The 14,344-nt window shown below is 42.8% G+C and overlaps 2 protein-coding genes and 1 long non-coding RNA gene across 4 annotated transcripts; 1 reads left to right on the forward strand and 2 right to left on the reverse strand.

Annotated features, from left to right (window-relative positions):
* Positions 1–2,513: 2,513 nt before the first annotated feature.
* On the reverse strand, positions 2,514–4,942 carry LOC118423217. The gene is made up of 3 exons (XM_035831285.1): positions 4,537–4,942; positions 3,661–3,744; positions 2,514–3,260 (listed from the first exon to the last, which is right to left on the reverse strand). Exons 1-3 carry the CDS (start codon positions 4,633–4,635, stop codon positions 2,928–2,930), a joined length of 516 nt encoding a protein of 171 aa, XP_035687178.1. The 5' UTR covers positions 4,636–4,942; the 3' UTR covers positions 2,514–2,927.
* A 977-nt stretch (positions 4,943–5,919) lies between these two features.
* Positions 5,920–8,777, reverse strand: LOC118423221. The gene is made up of 2 exons (XR_004832001.1): positions 8,578–8,777; positions 5,920–6,650 (listed from the first exon to the last, which is right to left on the reverse strand). It is a non-coding gene; the product is annotated as an uncharacterized LOC118423221 (long non-coding RNA).
* A 544-nt stretch (positions 8,778–9,321) lies between these two features.
* LOC118423213 (E3 SUMO-protein ligase ZNF451-like) lies at positions 9,322–13,821 on the forward strand. Of its 2 annotated transcripts, none has more exons than XM_035831276.1 (7): positions 9,322–9,647; positions 9,841–10,037; positions 11,380–11,544; positions 12,064–12,212; positions 12,481–12,670; positions 12,822–12,990; positions 13,336–13,821. In XM_035831276.1, the coding sequence occupies exons 1-7, from the start codon at positions 9,573–9,575 to the stop codon at positions 13,516–13,518; spliced, it is 1,128 nt and encodes a 375-aa protein (XP_035687169.1). In that variant the 5' UTR covers positions 9,322–9,572; the 3' UTR covers positions 13,519–13,821. The 2 variants fall into 2 exon arrangements, with proteins under 2 accessions (XP_035687169.1, XP_035687170.1); XM_035831277.1 differs by having other exon boundaries at positions 9,324–9,647; positions 12,834–12,990.
* Positions 13,822–14,344: the final 523 nt, after the last annotated feature.

The raw sequence follows: 14,344 nt of genomic DNA on the forward strand, positions 1-14,344 counted from the left end.
ATGCCGCTAGGGGACCCAAAATCTAATCGTTTCCAGGTCTCAACAAGACCTACCCACATACCAAATATCAATACAATCCATCCAGGCGTTCTCGAGTTATGGTGATCTTTTACAAACACACACATGCACATACAAACGCTACCCAAAATAAAAAAAGTTAACGTTCTTGGCGAAGGTAACTATCACATCGCTATCTCACAACCCCACATGTTATACATCATTTAAGCTCAAACAATGCTTGTTTCACACATCGGTTTGCACAGACCACGAACGAACCCAGAATTTATTTATTTATTTATTTCTATTTATCTATTTATTTAATACAATTCTGGTACGTCTGAAGTTCTAGGCTTTTCTCAATTTTGCACGGCGATCAGTCAAAAATCACCATGCGCGACTACGGAAAACACTGCTGTGCACACGTATAGGCCTTTACCGGTATGTGCCCTGCGACTGGAAAGCTTACCCGTGGAGGTAATGGTTCAGTCCGGCATGATGCAACTACGCACGCGCGGACTTTGGCATTCCTGACATTCCTGTGGAGTTTTTGGAATTCTTTGCAAACGGTCGCTCACTATACTATTAGGCTCGCCGGGCGAGCCTCGCCCATCAGGCGTCGCCAATATGAGTTTCCACTAGCCTGGTATCCAGCTGTAATATAGCTCTTCTCCCATCTCCACAATTACTTGTGGAGAGGAGAGACTCGGGAGCTATATTACGGCTGGATATCAGGCTAAGTTTCCACCATCGCATCGAAAATGGATTGATAATGACCTGCAGGGCGGACCGACAGCCAGGAGCGAACATCAATTTTCTCCGAATTTCATTGTTTCTCAGCTAGAATGACAATAGGTCATCTTTTTTATGCATATTCATGCCAAACATGGGCTAAATATATTGAGTTAGACAACTAAAGTAAAAGATCTAAAGTCCTTCAAATTTAATCGATTCTCAGACAAAATGACAATGAGTTATCTTTATTGCATATTCATGCAGAACATTGGCCAAATACACTGAGTCGCAATATACTAGTATATATATAGAGATAGATAGATAGATAGATAGATAGATAACTAAAGTAAAAGAGTAGAAAACTTGGCTGTGTTGCATCTGTATCCAAAAACCTTCTTCTTAAAACATTTGTTTTTCCACTCAAGGCCACAGCAAGTAAATTTTATTCATCTATTTTTATTTATTTATTTGTTCCGCTGTTTACAAACAGCCAGGGCTGCCCAACTAGCCGTAGGCTATTGTCAAGGGATAACCCTGTAACACGGCTCCGTTACATGTTCGCACACATGTTCGCACACTACGGGTTATACCGCCCTTACGGGGTGACACACCCGTCCGGGTGAATGATGTAGATCACCATGTGGCTGATACGAGACAGAGGTTGGCCAGGCCTCCATCCGGGTGATTTGAAGTGAATCACCAACAATCTCCCGACAGAAGGATTTGCACCAACGCACACCGCACCATCGCACGTGTGGGGGTTCTTTAAACGTGCATGGGGTATGGCTCTCCCCATACACGGGACCTCCATTTAACGTCCTATCCGAGGGACGACTCATTTTTCACTTGAGTACTAGTAAAGTGAGGAAAGTCGTGTAAAGTGCCTTTCCCAAGGGCACAAGACCGACAACACGGCAGGCGGATTCGAACCGGCGACCTCTCGGTCACGGGCCGAATACACTACCACTGTGCTACGCGGCCCCCGTGCAAGTAAATTTTATGGATCATCTCACTCATTAATCTTAGCACTGTGGTAGCCTTGATTTAAATTGCAGAAGTAACACTTGTGATGAGCATGAAGCTATGACCCTAGTTGTAGCAATGAAACTAGTGATGATAGTGTAAGTGGCACCAATATGGTAACCATGACTGTAGTTGTCAGCTAGGTAAGTTATTCTAGTCTACACAAGTGTCACTTTGAGCACCTGTTGAATACAGAAATAAGAGATTTCTTGGCTGTGATACCATTTTGTCGCTTCAATTCTTATTCTACAACGTTTTTTTATGTCTATTTAGAAAATCTAGACATCAGGCTTGTTTTTCCCCATCGTGGTTTCACCCTCCCATTAAATGTGAAGTCTGTAGACGACGTCAACCATAAAATTCACTTGCTGTGGCCTTAACGTTACATCTTATTTTATCTATGTCATGATGTACGTGAACATTTCGTTCTTCGTTAACGTACATATTTCTGGTCAAGTCAAATGGCACTTTGATTTGCGCATATCTTTGTATAATGGACATTCTAAAACATAATGTACTTAACGGCGGATTATAGTTACAAAATCAAGTGATGAATACGAAGTTAGAGCATGGAGCTATCAAAAACTTGATGAGAGATATATTTATAAGTTGATAGCACTCGTTGATGGTGACATGCCAGTGGAAGCATAAAATACTGTAAAGATATCAGTCTGGCATTTGCTGTGTTAATAGCTTTATTATGGCTGCCAAAACGGTAGCTCTGATTGGCTGGAAAACTACTGAGACCGTACACCAAATATGGCAATCCCATCGCCGGATTATATTTCCTTTTTTTGCAAAGGACAAAAACAAGATACTTATACTAACGTTATAACATGTAATACGATATGACATGACATAGTATGTCACAAATCTGACTGAATCCACACAGGTCTGTCCACATAAGCTAGGCAACTACTAGAAACTTTACTTTGAAAGATGGACAAGCAACGTTGTATAACAACGAAAGTAATGTTATCAATAACCAAGATCTTCACTTGCAAGAATGGTGTGTTTTTACCCTACAAAAGTGAGCTTAGTGGTCTCAGCATTTCGACCTAATTTACAGTATCTAGTCCAGCTTATCTTTTTCACCAAGTACTTTTTTGATGGCGAAACGGAATTCACCTCTGCTATAAACCAGCCATTTATATTTTCCAACATCTTTACGGTTACACAGCGGACTTTCTTCGTACAGATTGCCTCCTCTGACCAACTCCATTTGTATAGGAGCCTTTCCTTTCTAACTTGAAGAATAGGTCCCTATCCTTCGGAGTACCCATGACCGTGATTGACCTCTTCACAGCCCTGTTGTTATTGGTGGTGGTGGATCCGGAGGACCGACGGGATGAGGTGCTCTTTGGCACCGCTGGTTTTGACTTCGTGCGCCGCGCGCGGCAGAAAATGAGCAGGATACTGAGGAAGAACATCGACAGGAGGACGACAAAGTGCACGGGAACGTAAGTATGAGTCGCTGGGCCGTCAGGCAGGAGGTTCGTGTATTTCTGTGGAAAATCAAAAGATTATGGATTCAAAAATCAATTTGAACACAGGTGGGTGTGAAATCTGAATGGCAAAGCCTGTACAAGTCACTCGAAACCACATGGCTGGTCACTGACATTTAGAGTGTTAACTTTCTCCACAATTCAAAACCAACTGTCATGGAAGTTCAGCTGTGTTGGTAGTTCTCATAGTACAATGCTAAACTTTTTCTAACACAAAGGTATACACGAAGCAAATTTTCAACCGTTTCAAATTCAACGACCACTGTCGCCTTCTTCAAGATCAATACTGATGGTCAATCATATCAGAACGTAAACTGGCTGGCTGATGTAAGACTAAATGGTTTTCTTTTATTTCTACACGGTTTAAATTTCAAAGAGGTCTGGATATGGAATATCTCACTTCATCGGCGCCGTAACGCCTGGTGGTCACAGGGCTGGCCCCGCCGTGGATACTGTAGCTTGTCCTCGCCATCTCCATCTCTTCCTGGTTGGAATATGTCCCAAGAGGCAATATACAATAACATAATTGCACAGCAATTTACAAGGTACAAAGTGTGTCATCCACCGGTGCAAAGAGTACTCCGACTACAGTTCCAAATATATGACGAGTGTTGTGAGAAACAAATTGTCATCTTTTCTCACACTAAATCGGTGGCCTATTCATGTTTGGTGTCTTGCTTTTTATCAGGAACAGTTTAATATGTTTGTATCTCTATGCTAATGGACGAAATAAAGCCTCTAGCCTCTAACTACTAGTAATATCTGTTTGAAGGATAATGCCACCGAGCAAATTTGTGAAGTTTTGTGCGTAAGTGGGCCGAGATGGAACCGGGAGGCCCAGAAATGACGGACGTACGATCAAAACAGACTATACGTCAGTAATAACATAACCAAAGACAAACATTGTAGTGTGGCTGGCGTCAATGTACGCTCACAGTTTGACGAAGTATACATGTCGTACGAAAAGGGTCACATCTATCATACGTTCGTCGTACGTTCGCAAACCAAACTGAGGACATTCTTGAGATAGCCGTGCATATGTCGTACAAACCACAGCTGTCTTTTTACTGAAAAGGCTGTCTTGGATTATTATCGGTGGTTGTTTTTATGGCCATAGCATGCTTGAAAATTCTATATCAAAATCGTACGGCGGCCTAAGACGAAAGCGATTCCGCCGGTGTCGACACCATCGCATTCTTAAACAACGGGACCAAAGTAGCTCACTGAAAATATCGTGATTTCTAAAAGAAAATGTTCCTCAAAGTCATGCCTTTACCTTTGCCAGCGAGATCTCGCCTGTCCCAAGTTCTTCAAGGTCGAATAATCGTCGGCGAAAGACGGGCCTCTTGGCTGCAGAGCGTTTTCTCCTGCCCATGGCTCCTGTAAATGGATGTGATCGCAAGTCTGCCTCTGACCGTCACACGGAACGGAGGCTCGGCTACAGGACCTGGAGCTAGATCCAGAGTGGTCCACTCCATATGAAGGGATTCTTCTGCCTTCATTGTCTCCAAATTCGTCTAGGCGCAGTAATTAACGACATTGCTATTACATATCTGATTTTTAATTTACAAGCCTGTCACATTGTTGTACCAGAAACTGGTCCATCTGTCACAGACTACCGTGTTTGGAAAAGGGCACGGTGCCCTTCATCAAAGCGGTACCTTGCATGCATTTACGAATATTGTACAAAGCAGTACTAGTGTACCCACTTATAGCACCTGTCCTGTTCTATCGCTGTTATAAGTATGTCCGATATTTGTTGTTGTTTGTCTGTTTTGTCTTTGTGGCTTAGCCTCCATAGCAGGCTCTCTGGACCTTTGTCCGTGTGTGTGTGTGTGTGGGGGGGGGGGGGGTACAAAATTTAATTTTGCTGGCAGTTTCGTGTTGTACTGGGTCTCTGGTCAAAATTGTATTATGAGCCCCCAAGAAACGGAAAAAGACACAGAGAGCTTGCTTTGGAAGATATAGGTGGCTGGGGATAATGACCCCCTCCTCCTAGGCGGTGGCAACTGCAGGGCCGGCCGCTAGCGGCGCGATTTTAGCCAGGCTAGTTTTGTACTTTGGGGAGTAAGGCTAGATTGATTGTTTCGATGTACTGACACCGTGACATACACCTACGCGTGCATTCGAATTCTTATCGGTAGGTGCAGTACTGTTCGTCAATGTGCTTGAGGAGTAGCTCTCCAAAGCACAGGTCACAACGGGACAACCGGTCACCTCTGACGGACAGCAGTCCTGCAATAGCATACCGGTCAGGTGAATAATGGCAGTCGGGAGTCGAGCTCGCGACCTGCAGAACTAAAAGGCCTCTTTATCTGCGTGGATAGACAGATAGTCCTATAGATATGGAAACCATATTAATCCTCGTCGTAGATCATTATGGTCAGTTGTCCTCTTGCTGGCTCCAGTTTGGCACCCACTTGATTGATATTGTCTGGTCGCCAAAACCGACAGGAGAAGATATTCGGTCGGTACCAATAAATTCAACATTCGGTGTTTTACATGCATGGCCCTATTTTTTTTACTTTGAAAGTCACTTTGCCCTGATGAACGCAGAAGAGCAACTGTCGAAATTTTCGTTAGAGAAAAAAATGCAGTTTTGCAACTAAGACAACTATATTGGTGGATACTTATAATAGAAAACCGCGGACACACACACTTTCCTTTGTACTTTTCCTTTCATTTATTGTCAGATTGTTTCACATTAAGTTCATGATAAGCTTCCAAAAAACGTCACTGGACAAAAAGGCTGGGACGCCATGTACATGCTTTACGTCTAAGTTACTCTCAGCTAACTTTACAGGACCTAGCTTGTAAGGAAGCAGAATAATCTAACAATATATCAACCAGTGTCATTATATAGTAGTACCGATGTTACCTCTTTTCTTACAAATACCACGCGGTACATAGGTAAATAGAAAAAGCTAGACAAATGATACGTCTTATGTAGTACATGTACTTTACTTTAATATGAATACGTTAATTGTTCTAATGTTCATTCGTTCATTTTGCTACTAAAGTGATATCATTATCTTTATGTGAAGAATCCAGCTTCATACTACAGACCTATATCATTCTCGCAAAAAACTCTTTCTCACTCGACACCCAATCAATCAATCAAACAAACGATACACTCAGTTGTTCTCTTTGTGAGTTCTTGCTGCTTATCGTTGATTGGCTCGTGCTTTTCACTAACGGTCCTGTCACGAATCCCCTTGTCTGTCTGATCGGTTTGGTCCGCCAGGTGTCGGTCATGGGTCCCTCTATCTTCCAGCCGCAGCAGCACAGCCACATGAGTGACGCCAGGATCAGCCCCAACATCAGGAACGTGATGACGGAACTGACGTCAACCGCGGGAATAGCAGTGGGGAGAGGCACCGACGGTCCAGTCTGTGAAGAAAGGCACATTTGTCACTTTTAGTATTGTTCTAAAATAAATGAGCTGACGTCAACTGCGGGAACATCGGTGGGGAGAGGTCCTGACGGTCCAGTCTGTGAAGATAGACACATTTGTTACTTTTAGCATTGCTCTAATATAAATGAGGTGATCATGACGTCAACCGCGGGAATATCGGTGGGTGGGAAGAGACCCCGACGGTCCAGTCTGTGAAGATAGACATTGTCACTTTTAGGATTGTTCTAAAGTAAATTTAAATGAGCTGACGTCAACCGCGGGAACATCGGTGGGGAGAGGCACCGATGGTCCAGTCTGTGAAGATAGACATTGTAACTTTTAGTATTGTTCTGAAAATATGTGAAAACCCATCGGAATGTCGTCAACACACATGACATTCCTTCTATATTTTTCAACCTTCGCTGTTTGTTTCATCATTAAAAACTTTAATGATTTAACCCCTTTCCTCCTTCTGACATCTTTTGTCCATTAAGCCAGAAGGGGCTAGTCATAATCTTCAATAAAATCGTCCTTTTATGCACTTCCCAGATAGGAATGTTACACATTTTGTTGTTTTCAACATTGTATGACCCCTTGTGACGTGCTTTCAAATGTCCTCACAGTCATAAAGCGATCTCAATTTGGTGCCATGGATTTCCAAGAAATCTTACAAACCGACGACGGGGAAAACAAGCCATTAGAAGTGTCCAAACTCGGGTCATGACACATTCCATGCGAAGGTCGTTAAATGTGCCTACAAATACGGGCGGCTGTATTGAAGTTAATGATAATCCTGGAAAGGGATTAACGGCATCAAAACATCAGGTATGGAAGAAACATCTTAATTGTTGAAGTCATTAAAGGGTCATTCATTACTCAAGTAGATTGCGAAGGTCGAGCAACATCGTGGGAAAGTCAGAAGTCCGACACGTAGGCCGGTTAGAACTTTTTTTCAGATACAAGACAGCATTTAGCTGAAGGTTGGATGAATTCTAAAGTATGACAAACATTGCAGGAAGATATTTGTACCGCCTTAAGCCAACGATTCCTTCGTTGAAGTTTGTCTTCGTCAGAAGGTCACCGAATGTATCTGTATCTTTATACATGTAGCTGGTATAACCACCCTCGGCGTAACACACCAGAATGTCAAAATCGCCAGAAATTCGAGCTAATTTTTCGTCTGAAAATCGCCACAGCCCTATTTTATTAGACGGGTCTCGGTGACCTGTGAACACTGGGCGATCCTTAAAAATCTCGGTCATGGAGAGGACACTGTCCGTACTGCTGACGCAATGTCCTTTAGAGCTCGCGGACCCACCGGGTGAGCCGTTGTCCTGCTGTGTGACATGGGCTTAACTATGGCCGCCCTGTGTCACCCTTTGTATGGCATATGTAACTGTTATGTATATAGTTGCCATCGTTAGCGAAGCCTGTGAAATAGCAGCAATGATGATGAATAGAATTTAGCTGACGTTTTGAAGTTTGCATTTTTACCGCAGCTTGTGCTGTCTGTCTTGTTAGAGGCCAGGTACAGGACCGGTCCGACAGCAAACCAGGTCTCCTGTACGTTAGCGGGTTCCTTTTGCCTATTATACATTTTTGTACAGATTTGGATGTTTTCCTTAATCTATTAGTTACAGTGCGAACTTCTTTCCTTTCATATAGTTTAGTGACCACTTCACTTCATTGCGACCGTTAGAGAAGCCACACTTACATATTCCACATTGGGAAAGGAAACACTCATCTGATGTTAACGGACAACTACAACAATGTTGGTGGATTGATCTCTTTATATAAATAAATAAAAATAAATAAAATAAATAAATAATAAAAACAATAAACAACACAAAAAGAACAAAAGTAGATGGCTGATCCTCCTTTTCATGCAATTTGGTCCCGTAGAATGAAGAAGACACACCATACCTTTGTCAACATTTTGCTCACACAGGCTGCCTTCGGTTGGTTTTGAAGTCTTGCAATACAACTGAACCTTGTTGTGGTATTGTCTTCGCCTGCTGTAGTAGACCGTGTCAATGATGAGGAGAATGTTGGACGTCTCTATATAAACTAAGGCGTGATGCAGGGCGACCTTAAGCTTCTGGCTTACACAAAACAACCGGGACGTTTTGCCTGTCACTGATAAGGCGTGCATAAAAGGGTGTCATCTGCTGTCATTAGTCATGTTCTGTACTGTCCGTGACAGCAGTTACCCTTTAATCGCAACTATATATATTTTACTACTTCGTGTTCTGAACATTACAAAGAAGAAGCAAATAATCACGCTGCTTTTTAAAGATACTCCAAGTGGCGTATATTGTTTTAGTGGCTAGTAATTCCGCTTACGGACCCCATGGTCGACCGGGGATTAAACTCACGGCCTACATGCTACCGCTTGAGATTACGTATGTAGTCCTTTAAAGGGAGCTCCAGCGTTGACGTAATTAATTGTCAACTAGAGTTCCACGACCTCAAACATTCGCGAAATGATGTTAGCCTTTCCGAATGAATGTTTCTCGTTGATTATACAAAAGGACCTCAATTGAATAACTGGCATATCAGTTGATCACCAGGTTCAAAGTAAGAAAGTCTTATCTTACCATCTAAGTATTTTTCCATAAATTAAGTAAATGAGATATCAAAACCTGACGTTTCGATGCAATGCCAGGGTGCGCCAAATCTAATAATTTCCAGTGTTTTGATGTAAACATTTTGTGTGTAGTCATCACCATGGTGCCTTCAGGTAAATAGCTAGTTCTAGAACAATGAACAATAGTTCCCATGATTCAGCGCGCCACAAACATGACCAGCCGTCCCCATGGCGACCACATCGTCTCCTCCACACCGACTACAAGACACGTAAACCTATCTACGACTGAAGAGGTTCAAGGACAAGGGCCAATGACGTTTCAAACTAAGTGATGGGCGGCGTCGGTTCCAAGAAAAATGCGTCCATGGCTGGATTTCCTTCCAGTGAAACTCCCGGCCTTCCCTCGGTGAGCATTTAGATCTAATTCGTGCCGTCTTCTTGAGATTCATACGGGGCAGGCTGTGGCGATGTTTGAAGCCTATGGAAAATGCAGTACATTTGTAAGTCGCATGAACAACACAGATGACTGGATAATTTAACAGTGCACATTGTTTAATTGTTCAATGAATTTGCCCCCCTCCCCTTGACAACAAAAACAGACCTCCGCTTCATCAAAAGAAGAAGAGACCGCTGCAATCCAAACATCCGCCGGTCAAGACGAGGGAACTTCTACTGATCCTTTGACCCGAAGTGACCCCCATCTGCAGTACTGTTGGGTGTGTGGAGTCAGTGTTCCCAACAGCTTCAGCGCAGCCTATCAACACTGGATGGGCAAACGGCACAGACGTAGGCTCAGGTAAGCCTCAGTGGTGGTGGAAAAAATCCCTGCACATAATCCACTCTCCACCATATTTACACACTTTGGATTCAAAGTGTCTCGCTGCTCTGACAACGCTACGTATACACTATGGAGTTGGCGTGAAAGAGACAATCTTATTTTAAGTTTTCTGGTAATATCTGGTTGTTTCTTTTAACCAACTACGAGGGCGGTTCAAAAAGTAATGCTACTGCCACAATTATTAACTGTTTCAAGATCAAGAAGTGTCTTAAGTTTGATTTTTCTCAATAATAAAAAAGTCGGTTATGGACACTTTAAGCAGCTCACCACTAATCCACCGCTAATTACGACCCTGACGACCTCACTTCACACCAGGAACGAAAAAATAATAAATGATTGTATTTACAAAATTAAAGTAGGTATGTGGCTGACAGAGAAGTGCAACTTGATACATGTGCAATTTCAGTTTCTTACAATAGCTACAAGTGATTTAGAGACATTGTCAATTGCACGATAATTAACACTCTAATTTCTTCCGACGGGATAACAGGGGTGTGGTCATCTTGAAATCAACTAAGTCACTCATAAAGATTTTAACAACAAATTGAAATATGTCAATCTCAAGAGGATATATTCTTGTACCATTGTGCCAGATTTCAGCTCATTCGATGAAAACATGAGCCTGTTATAAATCCAGTGGCATTAATTTTTGAACCGCCCTCGTATATGCCAAGGATAACGTTTTTTTCATAAAACAATTTGTAGTAATGTAGTTGAGTCCTTTAATTTTGTCAACTGGAGCGAAATTCTGTGGTTGCAGTGGTTGAGGCTTTTATATACTATAGTCTATATGCAGAAAAAAAACTATCATCACCATCGTCATCAAAATAATGGTCACCGTTACATAGCAATGAGCCGGCCTACATAGCAGGCTCTCTGAGTCCTTTTCGTCTTTTTGTGTGCTGATAATACGCTTTTGAATGCCATTTCATTTTGTACTGGGTCGCTTGTATTATGAGCAAAAAAAGGCTCAAAGAGCGGGAAATATATCCGTCTGGAGAGGAGAGAACCAACAAACAACTGTGTGGTACCAGAAAAAGAAGCTCAATCACACCATTCATCTCGTCAATGAATGAATGAACTTTATTGCTCAACCATCGCACAAGGTACAATGTATGGCAACCAATAACAACTACTAGCTATAACGTTACAGACGAAAGTACTACGAGGTTACATACAGAACAACAAAATATTATCAATAACAATACAGTCATGATCTGTTCTCGCATTTGGCTTTCTTTAAGTATAAATAAATTTACCTACGTCAATAAAACATGCACTTGAATCCCCATGATTCCAGAGAGCTGCAGGAAGATGAGGCTGGCTCTGATGACGTAGACGTTGCCATGGAAACCTACAGGTCAGCATCAGACTCGAGCTTGGTCACCGGACGCCTCAGAGGAAGGAGATGGCGCAGAAACCAGGAGACTGAGAAACCAACAAACAAGGAGCGGACGCCTTCTCCGTGAGAACACCATTGTTTAATTCAAAGTCGAGTCAATTCAATGTCAAAGACTTCTCGAAAAAATAAGCATATGGTATTCATAGTATACTTGACATCAACAGGTAACCGCCTGGGTAGTGTGGTTGGATCCAAGATGGGACCGGTCATTACAATGGAATAACAACGATTATGACGAGAAAATAACCCATATTCTGTTGCTTTCGTCATGTTAATGTTGGAATTGATCACATTTGGCGTTTGAATGCGTACTCCAACCACCAACCATATGAACGCTTCATACGTCATAATCATGTGACTGTTAACATATGATTCGACTACTTTGATACTGTCCTGTTCCAGAACAGGCTACTCTGACAGATCTAATAGAAGATGAGAAACATGCTACACTACGAATTTGACAAGCTAGTCCGGATCTATTCTGTGTAAAAGGTATTATAGCATAGCTGAAGTGTTAATTCAACACGATAAGACTCATATCATTAAGAGCATCGGTAATGATTGCGTTATTGCACTTAGCAGACCCAGCACCAGAGGCAAACAGTCTTCCAAGAGCAAGAGAAAAGGCACCAAGAAAGGCAAACGGAAGTCGTCACAGCCTAGCAGTTCTTCTGAGTCTAAACGGCCGAGACTACAAAGTGACGATGCAGAATCTGACAGTGACCGTAAAGGTAGTGTACAAGATATAGATTTATGACCGGCCCTGGATTGCATACGGTGTCATATGGCATGGTTGGTTCCCATAACCACCGAATAAACCACCGAGTGAGCGAAAAGCCGTATTTTTTTCAGACCGCAGTACCTGACTTTAATTAAAGCTACAACCAAGAGTCGACCAATGCAAGACGAAAAGATGCCATCGTCCTATACTTGACCAATGACGACACACAGTTAAGTAATTGCTCTGATCTTGGTTGTGACTGACGCTGTGACTTACAGATTTCCGTAAAGACGTGGGACCCAACAGTTGCAGGAGCAGTTTCCCATCGCTCACGGACCTCTCGCAATTGGCTGGATCGAGTCACGTGACAGCCCCACCTCTCCCTCCAGATGACGTCACACACGTCATCTTCGTGGACTTGGACAACTGGAGTCACTTTTTCCAGAAACTTCCTCACGAGCTACCGAGGTAACGTGAATTTTATGTTTAGAATCGTATTGGGTCAGTTTAATCATGGCTTATAACCTTTACTTATCACATCGTAATGGTTGGAGCAGAACTTTACATTAAACTTTACGTTGAGCCCAGTTTCGTCATCAGATGTGAGCCAATCATACAGTTTTTGTTGCAGCGGATCGTTCGTGTACGGATTTGCAGGTGGATGCACCACCTGGCGGGAACCTAAGAACTGCAGTCCGCTGACCGCCCTTCAGCAGAACGGCTGTTTCTACATGCACCCGTCCTGCGGCAGGTGGAAAGACGCGGCGGATTTTGCCATCTGTGTGCACGTGAGTTACTGTCCAGTGTTCTCAGTTGACATGAGTCCTCTGTATTCACGTACAGGTCGCTATCATTACGTACACTTTATTATCATCTATACATCTATGGTCTACTGAGATACTGAACTGTACAATGAAGACTGCAGACCACTCAGGAGACGTACCGATAAAATCTGGTCTTTACGGGCAGGTCGTCACCGTAGACAGGATTCTTATCCCTTGATTGTATCAACAAAAAATTTGACAAGGGGGCGACCTAAAAGTGGTAACACTTTCATTGGCCAGGTGGTCCTTACGTACTTACAGTACAGTACAGGTATGATTGTACCTTATTTTTGTTGCCCCTCACCCCAGGCCGGTAAGCTGGACGAAAGGCTACCCAAAGACGTCCCCTTCACCGTGCTGTCAGGCGACAAGGGTTTCTACGAGCTCGCACACCAGCTGCGCATGTCCAGCCGCAGGGCACACATCGTTAATCCGCATGCGTACGACATGGACACGGTGCTTGGCTTGCTCAATAGTATCGGAGAAACTTGATCTGCAGTACTGTTCTGTGTCGACTAGTGGCGTCTTTACCATATGTACAAGGGTAATGAGAAACACTAAAACGTATCTGTCATGTTTGTAGTCAAATCAATTTGAGCATTCCCGAAGCTTTTCAGTGTGGGTTTACTTGAGGCCAATCCACATGAGAAACTACGTATCATAAAATGGAATATCTCGATAAAGAATTGCTTTCTCTCTATCAATGGTACCATTGTCTTAGTCTTACATTCACCGCACAAAGTTGAACATTGTTGTTCTTGTTGATCTCACTTGTAATAAGAAGTGGTTGAATGATTGCTGTGGCACTTGGCTGTTTATATGAGTGGAAAATCTAGCCGAAACTGGCTGCTAGAATCTACTTCAACGAAACCCAATTATTTGTAGGCGGATTAACTCCACTAAATTATCACACGGAATTTAAGGGTCAAAGCCGCTTGTAAACGCACAACAATCCCAATTTTACAATCTGCAACATTCTCCCTGGCGGACTTAAAAGCTCCGTAGAAGCTTTCTAACAAAAGGGGAAATGAGACTTTTCAATTCTTACTTCCGCGAGTTGCCTTTTTTCACACGCGTATTGTGTAGGCGTCCCGCACTTTCACAAGGTCTTAACGTTATATGTACCACGTATACGTAAATCTTCGAATATTCTGGGGGGCTTTGGTTGGAGCAACTTTCGGTTGATCCCGTTAACGTTTCCTAGGGATTAAATGGGTTCAAGTGGTGGCTAAACGTCCGTCTAATTCCCCTCCAACAATCGTTATTAAGACAGGATGACCCTATCGTTCAAATTAAAAATAATGCAACATCATAAAAC

The sequence above is a fragment of the Branchiostoma floridae genome, chromosome 9 (genome assembly GCF_000003815.2).
Source record: "Branchiostoma floridae strain S238N-H82 chromosome 9, Bfl_VNyyK, whole genome shotgun sequence".
NCBI lineage: Eukaryota > Metazoa > Chordata > Leptocardii > Amphioxiformes > Branchiostomatidae > Branchiostoma > Branchiostoma floridae.